The sequence below is a fragment of the Phaseolus vulgaris genome, chromosome 7 (assembly GCF_051622355.1).
Source record: "Phaseolus vulgaris cultivar YP4 chromosome 7, ASM5162235v1, whole genome shotgun sequence".
NCBI classification, from domain to species: domain Eukaryota; kingdom Viridiplantae; phylum Streptophyta; class Magnoliopsida; order Fabales; family Fabaceae; genus Phaseolus; species Phaseolus vulgaris.
In genome coordinates this window covers 3,717,524-3,733,440 of record NC_143504.1, presented here as the reverse complement: position 1 = coordinate 3,733,440, position 15,917 = coordinate 3,717,524, and the positions used below count along the sequence as shown (strand labels likewise).

Genomic DNA, 15,917 nt, shown 5'->3' with positions numbered 1-15,917 from the left:
ATTGTTGTCATTTATTAAGTGTGTTTTAAATGTATTTTGACGCGATCCGTCTCTAAAATCAAGCAACAGGTCTTCCGGTACATTTTTAAAACTATTTTATAAAATAATTGAAAAATTAGTTATTGGCAAAAAAAAATCTGTAAAACTAGAAAGTTTTTCCATTTATTTATTTTTTTGTAGGAAAGAAATTCTAAAGGAAAATGATGACAAATGAATTGATACAAAAATTGAAAGAGTAAAATGGTAAGTTGGTGAGGTAAGAAAGAAGAGGTTGGAGGAAAGTGGAAGCGGTGAGAGGAAAAAAGGCGTTGGAGGGCTCAAACACGGTTTTCTCGGGCCAGGTGGCTTTGACCATTGGTTGCCGAAAACCGAAGCCGTTCTCGGAAAGAACCCACTTCCCCACACCCCACCCAGCCCATCCCATCCCATGGCTCTCTCTCATTTTCATTTTCATTTTGCTTTCTCTCTAACATTTTTCTTTACCAATTTCTACTGTAACCACATAAACATTTACATATGTCTTCCCACCCTCTTTCACACTTGACACTTGTTCCTCTCTTTCTCCCATAACCCTCTCTTTTCTCTTTCGCCTTCTCTTTCCCATTCATTTCATTTCCAACTCCTTTTCCATGGAGCCCAAGGACGAATTTGAACTCCACCATTTCACTGCACCCACAGGGACCACTTTTTCTCAGTTACTATTCGGAGATGACCATGACCATCACCATCACCATGACCACCACGATGCCACTGCATTGCCTCTTCCTCAGGACCACTCCTCTTACAATCACAACAACCTTTCCCGGTCGCCACTTTTCTCCTTTCACAAGCCACCCAAAATGCTATGCTTTGGAAACCATCAAAACCAACCCCACCTTTCGCTTCCTCCCACCACCGTCACCCCTCAGAAATCTGTCATCACTTCCAGCGATTCCTCTTCTGCTTCCTCCTCCAACTACACCAACACCGGCTTCAATTCCCTACCCAAGTCCACTGTATGTCGCACTTTGTCTCTGTTTTCTTGGTTGGCAACTGGGCTGGGGAATAGTCATGGTGGTGTTGTTCCAATACTATTTTTTTTTTTCATTTTGTCTTTTGTTGAAGAGTTTGCAGAAAAAGCGGAATGGGTTGGGACAAGAGCCAGTGACCAAGGTTGGTGTTGGAGGCCAAAGACAAACTAAGAAGACCAAAGCAGAGAACCCCACCTCAACCGGACATGCAAAGGTGAGGAAAATCAACCATGGATTGCTTGCATGTCGTTTTCTTTTCTGTCTTCACTTTGAACTTAAACTTTTCCAACGCACAGACCCACGGCCTGTCGTTTTCTGATAAAAAATGTCGTGTGCTTTTTAAAAAGTTTTATATCATTGTCTTGTATCATATATAGTTTCATGTAGTTTGACGAAATTATTTGGAATATCAGAGGAAGGAGAAGCTCGGGGAACGAATCGCAGCGTTACAACAGCTTGTTTCTCCCTTCGGCAAGGTAGCCAACATGTTAAAGTTTGAATTTTGTAAATTTGTGTGCTCAATGTGTATGATGAATTGACATTTTTGAATGTTGATCACAACTGCATGTGCAGACAGATACAGCATCAGTGCTTCACGAGGCCATGGGCTATATAAGATTTCTTCATGACCAAGTTCAGGTCCTGTGCTCTCCTTACTTGCAAACTTTGTCTTCCTCAGACCAACACCAGCACGTGAGTCCCATCCCATCTCTCATCATTCTCACATTCTTCTTTATTTTGCAAAGGTTTTAATTCAATTCATGGTTCTGTCTCCATCTTTGACTTTGTGAAAAACTGTTGGTAAATGCAACTGATGTCACAATTACAGCCAAATTTTTGTCACAATCTTTTACATTATGAAAAACGGTAGACAAATGCAGTGACAATTGTGGTTGCAAAAGCAAAACCCCGATACTGTGGATGCAATTGCGTGTTTTAAAAACCTTGATCCTATGATTTATTACTGGGAAACAAAATCTAGAAAAGGTGTGAGTGCAGGGCCCGCTTGATGGGGACAATAGCGCACATATATCACCTTACTTGAAAATGCTGAGGCTGGTTTTGGGTGACTGAACAGAGTCAACACTGTGACACTTTGCCATTTAAGGTAACTCTTGATGACTGAAGATATTTGTTGTGTGTGCGTTATTTCAGGGGGACGGAGAAAACAATGAAGAGGAAGTGAAGAAGGAGTTGAGGAGTAGGGGTCTGTGCTTGATCCCTGTGGGATGCACCGTACACGTGGCGAGTAGCAACGGTGCTGATTTCTGGTCACCTGGTGCAATAGGGAAGAAGGTTTCACCATCATCAAGCAAGCAGTGAAAAGAAACGAAGATGAATGAATCCTTTTCAAAATTTGTAGCCTTTTGGGAAATGGGTTCCTATGTCTGCCCAAATTGGAGTTGTACTCAATATGACAGCTTATATGGAGATGGATGGTTAAGGAGGTAAACTGCAGGAAATGGAAAAGAGTGATAACAATTAACAAGAGTGGTTCAAAGTTCACACATGGGGTACAAATCAGAGGTCATGATTTTGTCCTTAAATATGTAACATCTCTTTTGGGGGTCCTTTTCTCAGGACATCTATATCTATATATTATCATTATTCTATACAAGGAACCAACCAAATATTTTATCTAGGATTTAGGGATGTGTGGCCTTCAACCCTCAACTAGGACTCTAGGATTCCTTATTATATATTTTCTCTGTAAATTTCGCTAATCAAATTATATATTCCATAACACACAATAATCTACTCTTTGGTTTCCTTAAAATTTCACCTCTGTTTACATAAACAACATCATTGAAACAATCGTATTAGCGTATTTTATTGTAGGTGTCGTCATATGTGACGGGGTTTTTTGTGGTTGTGTTTGGAGTCTTGTACAAAATAATGGTGGTGCAAAATCGTCACTGTTGGTGCAATACGCGTGATCGTGACTTCATTGGTATGAGTGTGATATCGGAGTTAATATAGGCCAAATCACCATTTGTGATTTTTGCATCTTTTACTTTGTTTCTTATTATCTATACACTCACGCACTTTCTTCTTTCGTTAATAAGTAGTTAGTTAGCCTTCGTTTCTTCTAGATTTTTCACTTTAACGTTTTGCATTGTATTAATTTATATTCACGCAAAAACAAATGAATGGAAATTTTAGATGATTGAAAGAAAGGTTAACATGAAATGCAGTTCTAAAAGGAGAAGAATCCAAATGGCAAAATAGTTTCACTTCCCTTAAGAATTGAGAGTTTATATACTTTCTATTCCCTTAATGCGTATTTTCAGGATAAAACCGTGACGAAACACTTACCTCCAAAGTGAAATACCTCGAATGCGGTGATTAACCCTAACAATGTGGTTGTCCAACCGACTTGAGGTCGGAACAATGACTTCCACCGTGCCGATTCATCTCCTAGAACCGGAAGAAACCGTGCCGATTCATCTCCTAGAATCGGAAGAAAGGATTATTGTTTCTCAGTTTCATTTTGATTGTTTGATTTTAAAAAAGATATTTCTCTTTAACTATTATTTTCAAAACTGAGAGTAAGCAAGAAGTGATAAAATTGCTACATTTGTACATAAAATCGTTAATATTAGGACTGTGGAAAGTTGGTGAAGAAGAATGGAATTTGAAAGATATTCGATGTTTAAAGATGGACACGGTGTTCGAAGAAAAAGAGTGGAGAAGATGAAAACGATGAATTGAAGAGATGGTGGTAAGTTGTAACTTTGGGGAAATTAATTGTGTATGTTTTTATTTATGAATCTATGCAGAATTTGTTTTAAACTAAGCATACTGTTGGAGTTATTAATTACCTTGCTTTTTTGACCTGGGTGCGCGTGTTTTTTGTACTACAACAACTCATTGCAACTATAGAACAATGCATTCTCATTTATAACTATCTTTTCTCTCTCTTTAGTATTTGATCTAGTAAATAATACATTTAATGTTTTTTTTTAACTCAAGCAATAGAAACATGTACTAAAATTGGTGCAAGAGTTATCAATTAATGTATACAACTTGGGAACATAAAAGTGAAGGTCGTTCTGAAAAAGATTGGTTATACTCTACTTGTTTACCGTGTAAAAATAAACACTCAAAACAAAGGTTTCATTCACACACACAAAATTAGAAAACTAAAATACACTTATTTATCGTGGGACCATTAGTGAATATTCAGATAATATACGTCATCTTCTCCCACCTTCAATAACGTAGCCTTAAGTTTCTGAGTCATTGAGAAAAATTATATAAGAAAACAAAGTTATGAGTTTTTTTTCCCGTGGAGAGTTGGTGAGATTCATCTCATTGTCCATACTAAGGAACTTGACTTGGTGGATTACCTTCATAAAATCCCTTATCTTGGAACACAAATATTACATAGTGGACTTTAAGCCTAACTCAATCCCATAAAACCGATTTATAAGATTGAGGTTTACACCCACTTATATACAATGAAATGTTCTTATCTCTATGAGATGTGAGATCTCAAACACACCCCCTCACGCTGAGAGTGATAGATAGAAGCTCGTGCGTGGGATAACATATTATGGATGGTGGCCTGATAAACCCAACAAATACTTGCTAGGATAGGCTCGAAATGACTCTGATACCATATTACAAAGTGAACTTTAAGCCTAACTCAACCCCATAAAACCGACTCATAAGGTTGAGGTTTGCACCCACTTATATAGTCGATGTGGGATCTCCAACACACCCCCTCATGCCGAGAGTGTTTGTTGGGTTTATCAGACCACCACCCATAATATGTTATCCCACGCACGAGCTTCTATCTATCACTCTCGGCGTGAGGGGGGTGTGATGGAGATCCCACATCAACTAAAGATGAGGACAATTCATTGTATATAAGTAGGTGTAATCCTCAATCCTATGAACTGGTTTTATAGGCCGATTTTATGGGGTTGAGTTAGGCCTAAAGTCCACTTCTTAACAACAAATAATTTTTTCTACCTCCATATAAACTATAGACAACAACAAATAAGAGGATATCCCATTCTATTTTCTTAAACATGAACCAGGAAACATAGTTTTGGTTATAATAAATTTTTGGAATACTATGTAGTACAACATTCATGTTTATCCACGTGCAACACTTCCCATATATTGTAAGGTTTAGAACAAGTGAACAAGACACCCGTGAGTCAATTTTCATAGTGGATTTGCAACACTTTTCTTTTAAACAAAATGTTCTTGGTTAGTATTTTCCTTAAGGAAAACTATACTTTCACATGTCTTAGAGTTTAACGACTTTTGATTTGTTAGTTTTAGAAAAAAAAGGGTAAATTTTAAATAAAAAAACAAAATTTATAATTAAATGATATAAAAATGATTAAAATAATATTATTATTGGTCGTTTAGTGGACTTAGTAAAAGAGTTGAATGTCAAGGTATAAGATTCTCTGATAAACATTACTTTCCATACCTTAACCTTTGGTGAAATGTTATTTCTCCACAACTATATATAAATAGTTGATCATGTTCCTTGCTCCAAATTTCATTCTTGATTATATATTTATAAATCTATCATTTACTTTTCTTGTAGAACAATGAGCTAAGTATTTATAATTACCTTGATATCGTATTTTGCATTGAGATTTTTGTAGTTTTTCTCTAAATTTTTTTATTGAATAAATTTATCAAAATATTTCAGTTGGATTGAATTTGAGAGTTCTCATCATATAGATCTTATTTACAAATTCCATACGAACTCATTATATAGTTTGATACTTCCTTCTTCTTTTTTTACACAATTGATGTATTACACACTTTCTAAATATATAAAACTAAAATTCTGTAGTTTTGTATTTATATTTTCCAAAATTTGATAAAAAAATTCTCACAAGCAGTAAACATAGAAAAAATTATTAGATTGAAAAATCATATTATGTAAAAATTCGTTGATGGTGTAAATTGATCAACAAATTAACATGTTTTAATAGGAATATTAGAGTTTTCAATACATGTTAACACCTTTAGTAAGTTTTTTTTTATAGCTGAATTAGGTTAATTAGTGCGAATTAAGGGTGATAATACGGAGTTGGTCATGCGGGTGGGTCCGTGAGCCGCTACCAAAAAATGCAAAGCGAGCTTAATAATCTAATCCGTTAATCCGTTTTGATCCGCTCTATATAACCCGCAACCCACGCGGGTTAATAGCAGGAACAAATTTACTTGCTGACCCATATAAATAAAAAAATAGTTATTAAATTTTTTGTAAAAAAAAATCATGACACTCTCATACTAACTTTTTTTTTTCTGCAAAAGAGTACTCAGCTTTAAATAATTTTTTAATCATGATATTAATATGAATTATACATAGTTGAAAATAATTGGTAACAAGCTTTAAAAATTGCCTTATAACAATCGACTTACTGAACTGAAAATAACAGTTTTGATTCCTGCACCCAAAAATTTGAACATGCACTCTATTAGTGAGGGGAAATGATAAATATATTAATAATTTGGTATTCCAGAATACAATCGTGGATTTGGATTTATAAAACAATTTTCTAGAATAATTTCTCCAGAATATGCTTCTAGATTTTTATTTTCTAGAATATTTTTTGCAGATATGTTTCTAGATTTTTTTTTCAGAATGTATTATTTGTATTTTAGATTTGACTTTTCTGGGTTTTCAATTTTGTTCTAAAATTTCATTTTCTGAATGAAAAAGAATATATTTTCCAGAATATATTTTTCAGTTTTGAATTTTCAATTCCAGGAGAATTATAGAATTTCAAAAATTGATAGGTTCAGGTTAGAATTGGTTGGGTGCAGAAAGAAAAAGCTCAGAAAAAGACAACACACCGAAAGCCCATTACTTGTAAAATCAATTAAAAAAGTTATTAGGCTTTCTCTAATGATATGGGCCTAATGTGCAGATAAACCCATCTTTCATGACGAGACTGAGCCCATCTTTCGTCTTAATTATATATCTATTCCATGACTGTTTCTTCCTGCACCTCCATATCTTCTTCTGCCACCTCCATACACAACATGAAAATACATTTTTGTCCTTCTTGTGTCACTCCCATAGAGTAGTTTCCGGATTATGTAATCCAAAGAATAATCATGCATCTAAAAAATGACTTTTGGATTATGTAATCCGGTAGCTAATTACAAATTTAAAAAATGACTTCCGAATTACGTAATCCGAAATATTATAAAGAGACACTTTTGGAAATTTGAAAACTTATGGAATTGCAAGAAGGAACAGTCCTATTCCATTTTTAAGTCCGTGTAAACCCAAAATATGTTTCATATACTTTTATATTATGAATTAAAGCACGTAAATTATAATGAAAAACCTTCAGTTCTTTTCTTATGGTTAAAATGTTTGTTTCAAGATTTTATATTCTTGATAATGTAATGGATAGAAATATTATAATTGAAAATTTATTCCTAGGCATGTCTAAAAATATTTTTGGTTAGTTTTTTTTTTTATATTTCCAAGAATACTTTCTAAATTTTAAACTAATTAAAATATAAAATAAATAAAAATTGTACTGGAGGTTATAAAGTCACCCATAAAAATATCATTTACTCATTCCTTAACACAACAATAAAAATTATACAGATAAAGAGATGTAGTTTATTGAGAACAAAACATATCCAAAAATATACATGATTTTTATAATCTTCTGATAAACAGAGAAATATAAATTTCATTTTTATATTTTCGAAAATGTAAAAGTTGCGTGAAAAAAGCGTTAAGTTCTTCCTTCCTACACTCTCACCTAGATATCCACTCCATTTTTTTCTTTATCTAAATTATTTAATCTACAATACTTTATCTTTACTTCTAAATTAAAATTAAATACAATTAAAATGATCATTATCACACTTTAAATTATTTATTGTAAATTAAAAATAATTAATGTACATTATAAAAAAATTATGAAATAGAAACTAATTTTTAGAGACTAAAATAATTAGTTGCAATAGTAACTAATTTAAAAACCATTTTAAAAACAAACAAAAAAATTGATTTCTAAATTAGTTTTTATTATTTGTTAAATAGTTTTTAAATTGGTATCTAATTAGCAATCAAGATTTTAGAAACCAAATTTAGAAACTAAATAATTGGTAGTTAAAAGCTTGATTGCTAATTAGATACCAATTTAAAAATTATTTAACAATAATAGAAACTAATTTAGAAACCAATTTTTTATTTAGTTTCTAAAATTGTCTCTAATTTAGTTACTATTTTAACTAATTATTTTAGTCTTTAAAAATTGGTTTTTATTTTATGATTTTCTTGTCTGATATGATTAAAATATTTATTTATTTATTATGAATTTCATAACAGTTTAACAAGTACTTTAGTACTTTAGTTTGATTACAAAGTTAGCCTTCATTAACGCCAAATTGTCTTGTTTTTTAGACAACTTTTTTCTTTGATACCTTAACAATGCAATGAATTTAATTTAATTAAGGAAAACTTTTTAAAAGTAGTAGGTAAGGTGATCAATAGAGTAATACAAATTTAAATCAATTATAATATGATCACAAGATTTTTAAAAAACTTCTGTCGATCATTCAAAAAGTTATAGGATACAAAATATTTGGATTCATGCTTCATGCTGCATGCTGCTCTTCAATTTATATTCCATGACATGGAATTTTGCAGATGATATGAAATTTGGTAGATATTACTCAATGCAAGATGAACTCGGTTTAGTCATACAAAAGAAAGAAGATTAATTCAATAAGTGAAAGGCAGTGATGTTGGGACCATAAATACAAATTTGAGTCAAATTAAAAATTAAATGCACAGACATACTTCAAAAGTGGCTTTCTTGCTGAGATGTCTGCTGCAGTTTTCAATAATAACCATTCTTACACATTTCTCCTGCATGACATCAGAAACTGATACGTAGCAACGTGAAGCCAAGAAATTTGATCCTCAGGAGTCAGCAGCCACTAAGTCAATTTGGATTGGTTTTAACCAATTCATTGATTGAGTGTAAATGCAGATGTGAATACTGAATTGACCTAAAAGTAGTTTGCTTAAAAGAATTGTTTTGAATGTCATTATGTCAATATTGTCTGTCATGTTTGACTTATATACATATATGAATAATGGCAATGTATAGATATGAGAATGGATTCTGAGTCTGAAGCCTATATAGACTGCTGAGATGGTGTTAGACCAATGACTGGGGATGTTGATCAATCTATGAAAATGCTGAGAGTAAACAACAGACCAATTCAAACTCAATTCCCAGTCTTTTCCAATACCAATTAAGAATTCACTTCACTTCTCATTTTGGACTATGTAACAACAACAAAAAATAGATATATATTCTTTGCAGGACTAGTTTTAGCATTCTTATTCTTTATGGAGGAAGTGGAAGAAGAAAACAGTGTGTGGCTACATGATAAGTATTTATAAAGGCATTGTCCCAAGATAAGATTAATGCATGACTTCATGGTAACGTGAGTTATATTGTTTTTTATGTATGTATTTAAACCTAAAAGAAGAAGACACGTGATATTGTAAACTATGTTAACTTGGTTTTTGAAAAACATGGACAACTTTTGTTTTCCACACCTTTTACCGAGTCTTATTTGAAGACTATAAATTATTTTATCTTCAGTCTTATATCTAATTCAATTCACTGCAAATACTGATAACCTTCAAATTCTGCTACCATACCTAGGTCCCCACAAAACCGAAGTAAGACACAAAAATGTCTTTGTTTTCAACCTTCACACGCACACATCCAATATATAAATATGACATTAATCTTGGATCAGTACTTGTCATTTTTTGGTATATCTGTGCAGATTAAGAGGGTAGTTAGCAGCTACAAAAATGAAGGGTTACTCTCTTGTAGTGGCATTTTTCACCCTCTTCGTGCTCTTGCTCTCATACTCCAACTATGTTGAGGCCAGAAAATCTCTCAAAGATCAATATTCTTCACCTTCCTTCATTGCTTTATTCATCAATCGGGCTTATTCTGGACCTAGTCACAGAGGGCGAGGTCATTGAAGTCTTTAACGTTCTTTTTTTTTCAAATTCTGTGAAATACTGTAATGTTTTTGTGGGTTTGAAAGCTGCTCCAAGTGTATAATTAATAAAAAACTTTTATTACCAATTTATTTCCTCTGTTTGATATTTTTTTTTCCGTATGATTTGCATGGTAATAACTAAGAAAAGTCCCTAGATCAAATGAAGAGCTGACATTATTAGTTCAACACTTTTTTGTTTCAAGCTCGAGCAAATATATATAGAGTCTTAGGCCTCTTGTGCGGCCATAATATGTTAGGAAATATCAATTGATTTTATTAATAATTATTCTTGTAAAAAATTGACTAATTATTTTTAAAGAAATCTCTTTTTTCAGTCACAATTTTGTGTTTATAAGATTGGAGATCCAAAGATAGATATGTTTGATTGTGTAAAAGCACATACACATGAAATTATATAGTACATAAATTTATTGACTCGAGACATGTTTTTGAAATCGTTGTTATATACGAGAATGTTATATTGTTGATGGTCTGATAATAATAATGATTTGATAACACGAGTTCGAATAAGTTTAACAAATTTTTCTAAGGTATATTTAGATTGACTCTCATACTATATTATTAGGTCATGGGTGTAGTCTGATGTTTGGTCATTTATGGGTTGTTTCCCGACCTATGTATCTAACATTATGAGGGAGCACAATTCAAGGGATCTCAATCAATTAACTTTAATTACTCAATTAAGGTATAATCATGACTAAAGGTGGAGATGTTACAATTCGATTTATATATACCATATTACGCTATACAACAAAGATCATCTAATATATGATCTAATCATCATCATCTAATAAACAACACAAGGAGTACTCTCAACTCCTATTTCATATTGTACTCATCATATTTATGCTCTTACTGACTTGAGCGTCGGAGTGTCATCGCAGGAAGAGTCCCTCTCATTTCTAGAAGGTCTTGCTCATCCAGATTCCGACCGACCTTAAGTTGACTAGAACATTATATAAAAATAAACTTTAAGTCTAATTCAACTTTATAAAATTGACTTATAAGATGAAATTTACACCGATTTATAAAATATTCTAATTGAATGTGAGATCTCCAAGCAACATACTTGTCACTGTCTCTTCTAGTGTTTTACCACTGAATCTTTTAGTTGGAGTTGTAATTAAAGTAACCGAAGTGGTTTGCCATTGCTAGGATTTATGGTCACTTTTCCATAGGCAGCGTCTTTTGTTTTGTTTCCTGTTCTATTCTTAAGTTTTTCTGATGTACAAAAACAGGGTTCTCTGTTCTACTCGGGCCTCCTCATGGCCAATTGAGCCCACTAAAAGCCTACTAAAGAGTTTGTTTTGTTAATGGATCAATGGGCTTACATAGAATATTTATCACAATTTCTTCTTGCACCGTATCAATTCTAATCTGCACCTATCACTTTTTGAAATTTCCAAAATTACCTTATTCCAGATTTAAAAATCTGGAATAGTAAATATAATTCAAAATAAAAAATATACATTCTAGATAAAAAAAATCCGGAACACAAAATTAAAAATGCATTTTGGATAAAAATTTTTGAAATTTAAAAATGTGTTATAGACATTACAATAAAAATCATGAAATAGAAACCAATTTTTAGATACCAAAATAATTAATTTCAATAGTAACTAAATTAGAAACCATTTTAGAAACTAAAACTAAATAAAAAATTGGTTTCTAAATTAGTTTCTATTACTGTTAAATAGTTTCTAAATTGGTATCTAATTAGCGACCAAGGTTTTAACTACCAATTATTTAGTTTCTAAATTTGCTCTCTAAAACTTTGGTTGCTAATTAGATACCAATTTAGAAACTATTTAACAATAATAAAAACTAATTTAGAAACCATTTTTTTTTAGTTTCTAAAATGGTCTCTATTGCAACTCATTATTTTGGTGTCTAAAAATTGATTTTTATTTCATGATTTTCTTATAGTGAGATATCTAAATTAGAATTTGTCTGAATAAAAGGGTTCAAAATTAATTTTTATTTACACCCTTCTTTTCTTAATATTATTTTCGTTATTTTAGAAGGACATTTTTGTCATTTTTAATAATAGGTTGGGTTATGTTGAAATTGATATGTTACAAGAAACATTTGCCAATATTTATTTATATTTATGATGTAGAGATGTAAGTTGGAGGTTGTTTTGACTTCTTCAAACATTTCTAAGAAACTTTAGATCTTATTAGTCAATATTATTAAAAAAAAAAATCATATTTTTTTTCACACGCGTATCATTATTTAAAAACAATTCAACTCAGCATATAGTAAATATGAACATTTTTATAAGATTAATATGACTTTTATAAAATTAAGTAATTTTTTCTTGATTAGATTTGTGTTGATTAAATGTCTTTTATTTGTTTTAATGAATTTTTCATTTAGGAGGTTTCCAATTTTGAGATAATTAATCTTAGTATTTTCAATATCGGATATTTCGATTTTGGGAGCAGGATATTCAACATGTTGCCTATTTAGTTGTTAAAAAAATAGTTTCTCAATGCTAAATATTCAATTCAATTTCCATACTATAATTTAATGATAAATATTATCTAATTAAGTGGTAAATTTACCCTTAAAAGTATATTTAAGAATAAAATAATCTTAAAAACTTAAAAATAATATTAAACTCGACTGCAAACAATGATTGTTACCATTACTTTGTATGTGAGTGCAAACAACTATTATTATGCAATGAAACCTAACTGCTATTAGTTGTAATACTTTGTTGACGAATGACAACAAAGTAAGAAAAAATTGAAGTGCCCATTTTCAACCCATATAGTCTAATCTATTGTTTTTCTCCCCCAATTCTTTCTTGTTCCTCCTGCACTAAGTAGTGGAGGAATGAATCGGATTCCTTTTTTTTTTTTTTTAATCTTTTTTACATGTTTCTCAAAATTGTTTCATGAAATTGGACATAAATTTCATTTATTCTTTACTGTATTACGATTGACGGACTAGCCAACAAGATTACAGTCAAATACGTAATTAGACAAGAATAAACCAGATTAAATGCAAAACATGGTTAAGGTGTAATTGGGCTTCCAACTGGACTCAAAGCAGATCCATAACAGCCAGAATCCATCCATAACAGTATAAATAAAGGGAGAGGCACAACACTCGAGGTAACTGTTCACTCCCTACTCTCCTGATACCTAATTCTTGAACTTAATTTATCATCGGAGTGTCTTCTCAGGCACATCCTCCATCGTGTTCAAATTAGAGGAAATTCAACCGAAAGAAGCCTACCCGAGAGATCGAAAAGACGAGGAGATTGCAACTGGAAGAAGTGTTCTACAAAGTTCTAGATCTGTAGGAACATTTACTAATATGATTTTTTTTTTGGATATCATAAAACCACGAATGATTAAGGGAGAAAAAGAGTATATCAATTATCTTTGGTCTCGGTTCTTAAATAATGTGAAACGAGAAGTATGTTAGGATCAATCATCGTATTTGAAGTATTACGATTTTATCCTCAAAAGACACCTTAATGAATTGAAGGAAGGAGTATATAAAATATTATTGACCTCGATTATTGACAGTACCGGAACAATTAAATATATCATTCTTTATTTGATTCACATTAATATATTCTTAATGATAAATTACACATATAAATTGGTCTTCTTTTTTCTTGATTAAATTAAGCTCTTTTTAGAAAATATTATTTTATCTATAAGTATATTGGTGTAAGTTATATTAATGTAAATTAATTTCTTGTAGAAACTAAAGACATATTTAAAGATATCAATTAACAGATAAAAAGATAAAATTAATGTACTAAGATAAACCAAAGTTAGATTGAATGAAACAATAGAGAGAATTTATTCCGTAGAGATGTTAAATAAGTGCACTTTCAAGCAAAAGAAGAGATAAAATGTTACGAATATTTAGGTGGGAAATGAGAAGAGTGTAATTTCTCTTTTTACATTATAAGTTATGAGAATAAATTATAATTATACATACATATTATTTTTTAAAAATAAAATGATTAGGAAAGGGGAACATTGACCTCATTACCATAAATGTGAATTTTTGTCAAAAAAAATTACTTAAATATATTTTAATTCATTTAAAATAAATGAGTTTTGCTTTTGAATCTTTAGTTAATAATTTTACTTGTTAGAATGTGTAAGATTTATACTATAATTTTATTTTTATCTATTTTAAAATAAATATTAAAAATATTGATTTCAAATTTTTAGAAATAAAAATTAAAAACAAATACTTTATAATACTACTTTCCAGTACTGCGAAGACCAAGACCATTAAAAGAAGACTTACTGTTCACAGTCTACACACGTCAACCACTTATCTATAAGACCACTGCTACCATTCTCTATTTTTTTTATTATTAACTTAATTAAGTTTTTTTGATGTCAAAATCTTAAAATCAGTGTTATTTTTTCTCTTTTTCAATAAATTTAATTTAATCAATGTTTCATTATCGCATTAGATTAAAAATTATGAATAGAATCAGTGTTATTTTTTCTCTCTTTCAATAAATTTGATTTAATCAATGTTTCATTATCACAAGATTAATAAATATGAATAGCATGGAAGTAAGGGAGGTCTTGTTTTGTATAAAAAGGAAACACCTAACTGAATCCTTGCACTGATCAACCGTCAACTTGTTCAACAAACAAAATCAAATATATAATCTAAATAATTTGGTAGAAAAACCTTAATTATTAATTAAATATCAATTTTAAAATTATTTAACAATAATAGAAACTAATTTAGAAACCAAATTTTTTTTAATCTTTAAAATAGTTTTTAATTTAGTTATTATAACAACTAATTATTTTTTTTTTTAAAAAATTGTTTTTATTTCATAGTTTTCTTGTAGTGATACCATTCGCTTATAGATGACTCTCAAGAAAGTACAATCTATCTAATTTCATATTTTTAATTTTCATATTGATAAGAACTTATTATTTTTGTTCTCCTATTAACTTAAGTATTGAAGAGTCTTTCTCAGATGAACCTCTTCTTTTACATTAAAAAGAGACCAGAGTATTTACTCTAAAAAAAAATATGCAATTCTCACCGAATTATACTCCAGACTATTTTCAATATCCAATTCTCACCGAATTTCATTTCCAAGAAGACTAACTTTGCTGAAAAAATTAAAAATACATCAGCACTATTTATTGCAATCCACTTTTTCGGGTTTTTGACCAAAACTTGTTCCTTATTATTAAAATGAGATCACTTTCTAAAGTTAAGAAATGACGTAACACAATTTTTGTTTAGTTACTGTGAACTAAAATTATGTAATATTCGAACAACTTTTTTTACAAAAACGATCCATTGTAATTGTGGACAAAAATTTGTCTCAATTTTGTAAAAATAATCCATTTTTTCATTTGATTTTATCTTATTTTAAATCTATTTATGATATTAAAAGATTGTAATTTTATTTTTTAATAGTCACACCTATCTTAAAACTTGTAGTTAAAAATAATTTATTAAAATTAAATTTATTACAAATTTCGTCAATCTTCAAAACAAACAATATTTAAAATATAATAATTAATTTTAACCATGTTATTTCAACAAATCTTATGTCAAAACACTTAAATACAAATATTTTTAAAAAATAAAAAAACAAACTTCTATGTGTTGCAGTAAAAACTTATTTTACACTAAAAATTAGTGTAAGTGACCCATACTGACAAGTTTGGCCCACTCTACCTATTGAGTATTTAAGAAAAGAAAAATTGACTTGAATATGATGACACACCCATTTGAAAATTCAAAGTTAGGTTGCGTACTTTGAAAATAAAAAATAAAAAATGAAAAGCATGGAAGTGAGGGAGCTCTTGTTTTCTATAAAAAGCA

At 30.5% G+C, this 15,917-nt stretch overlaps 1 protein-coding gene across 1 annotated transcript; it reads left to right on the top strand.

Moving 5' to 3' along the window:
• Positions 1–486: 486 nt before the first annotated feature.
• LOC137828949 (basic helix-loop-helix (bHLH) DNA-binding superfamily protein) lies at positions 487–2,495 on the top strand. Its single transcript, XM_068635719.2, is given in 6 exon segments — positions 487–995; positions 1,105–1,224; positions 1,424–1,486; positions 1,584–1,703; positions 2,166–2,310; positions 2,313–2,495. Coding segments are annotated over 6 exon segments (855 nt in total). The 5' UTR covers positions 487–629; the 3' UTR covers positions 2,354–2,495.
• The last annotated feature ends 13,422 nt before the right edge of the window (positions 2,496–15,917 follow it).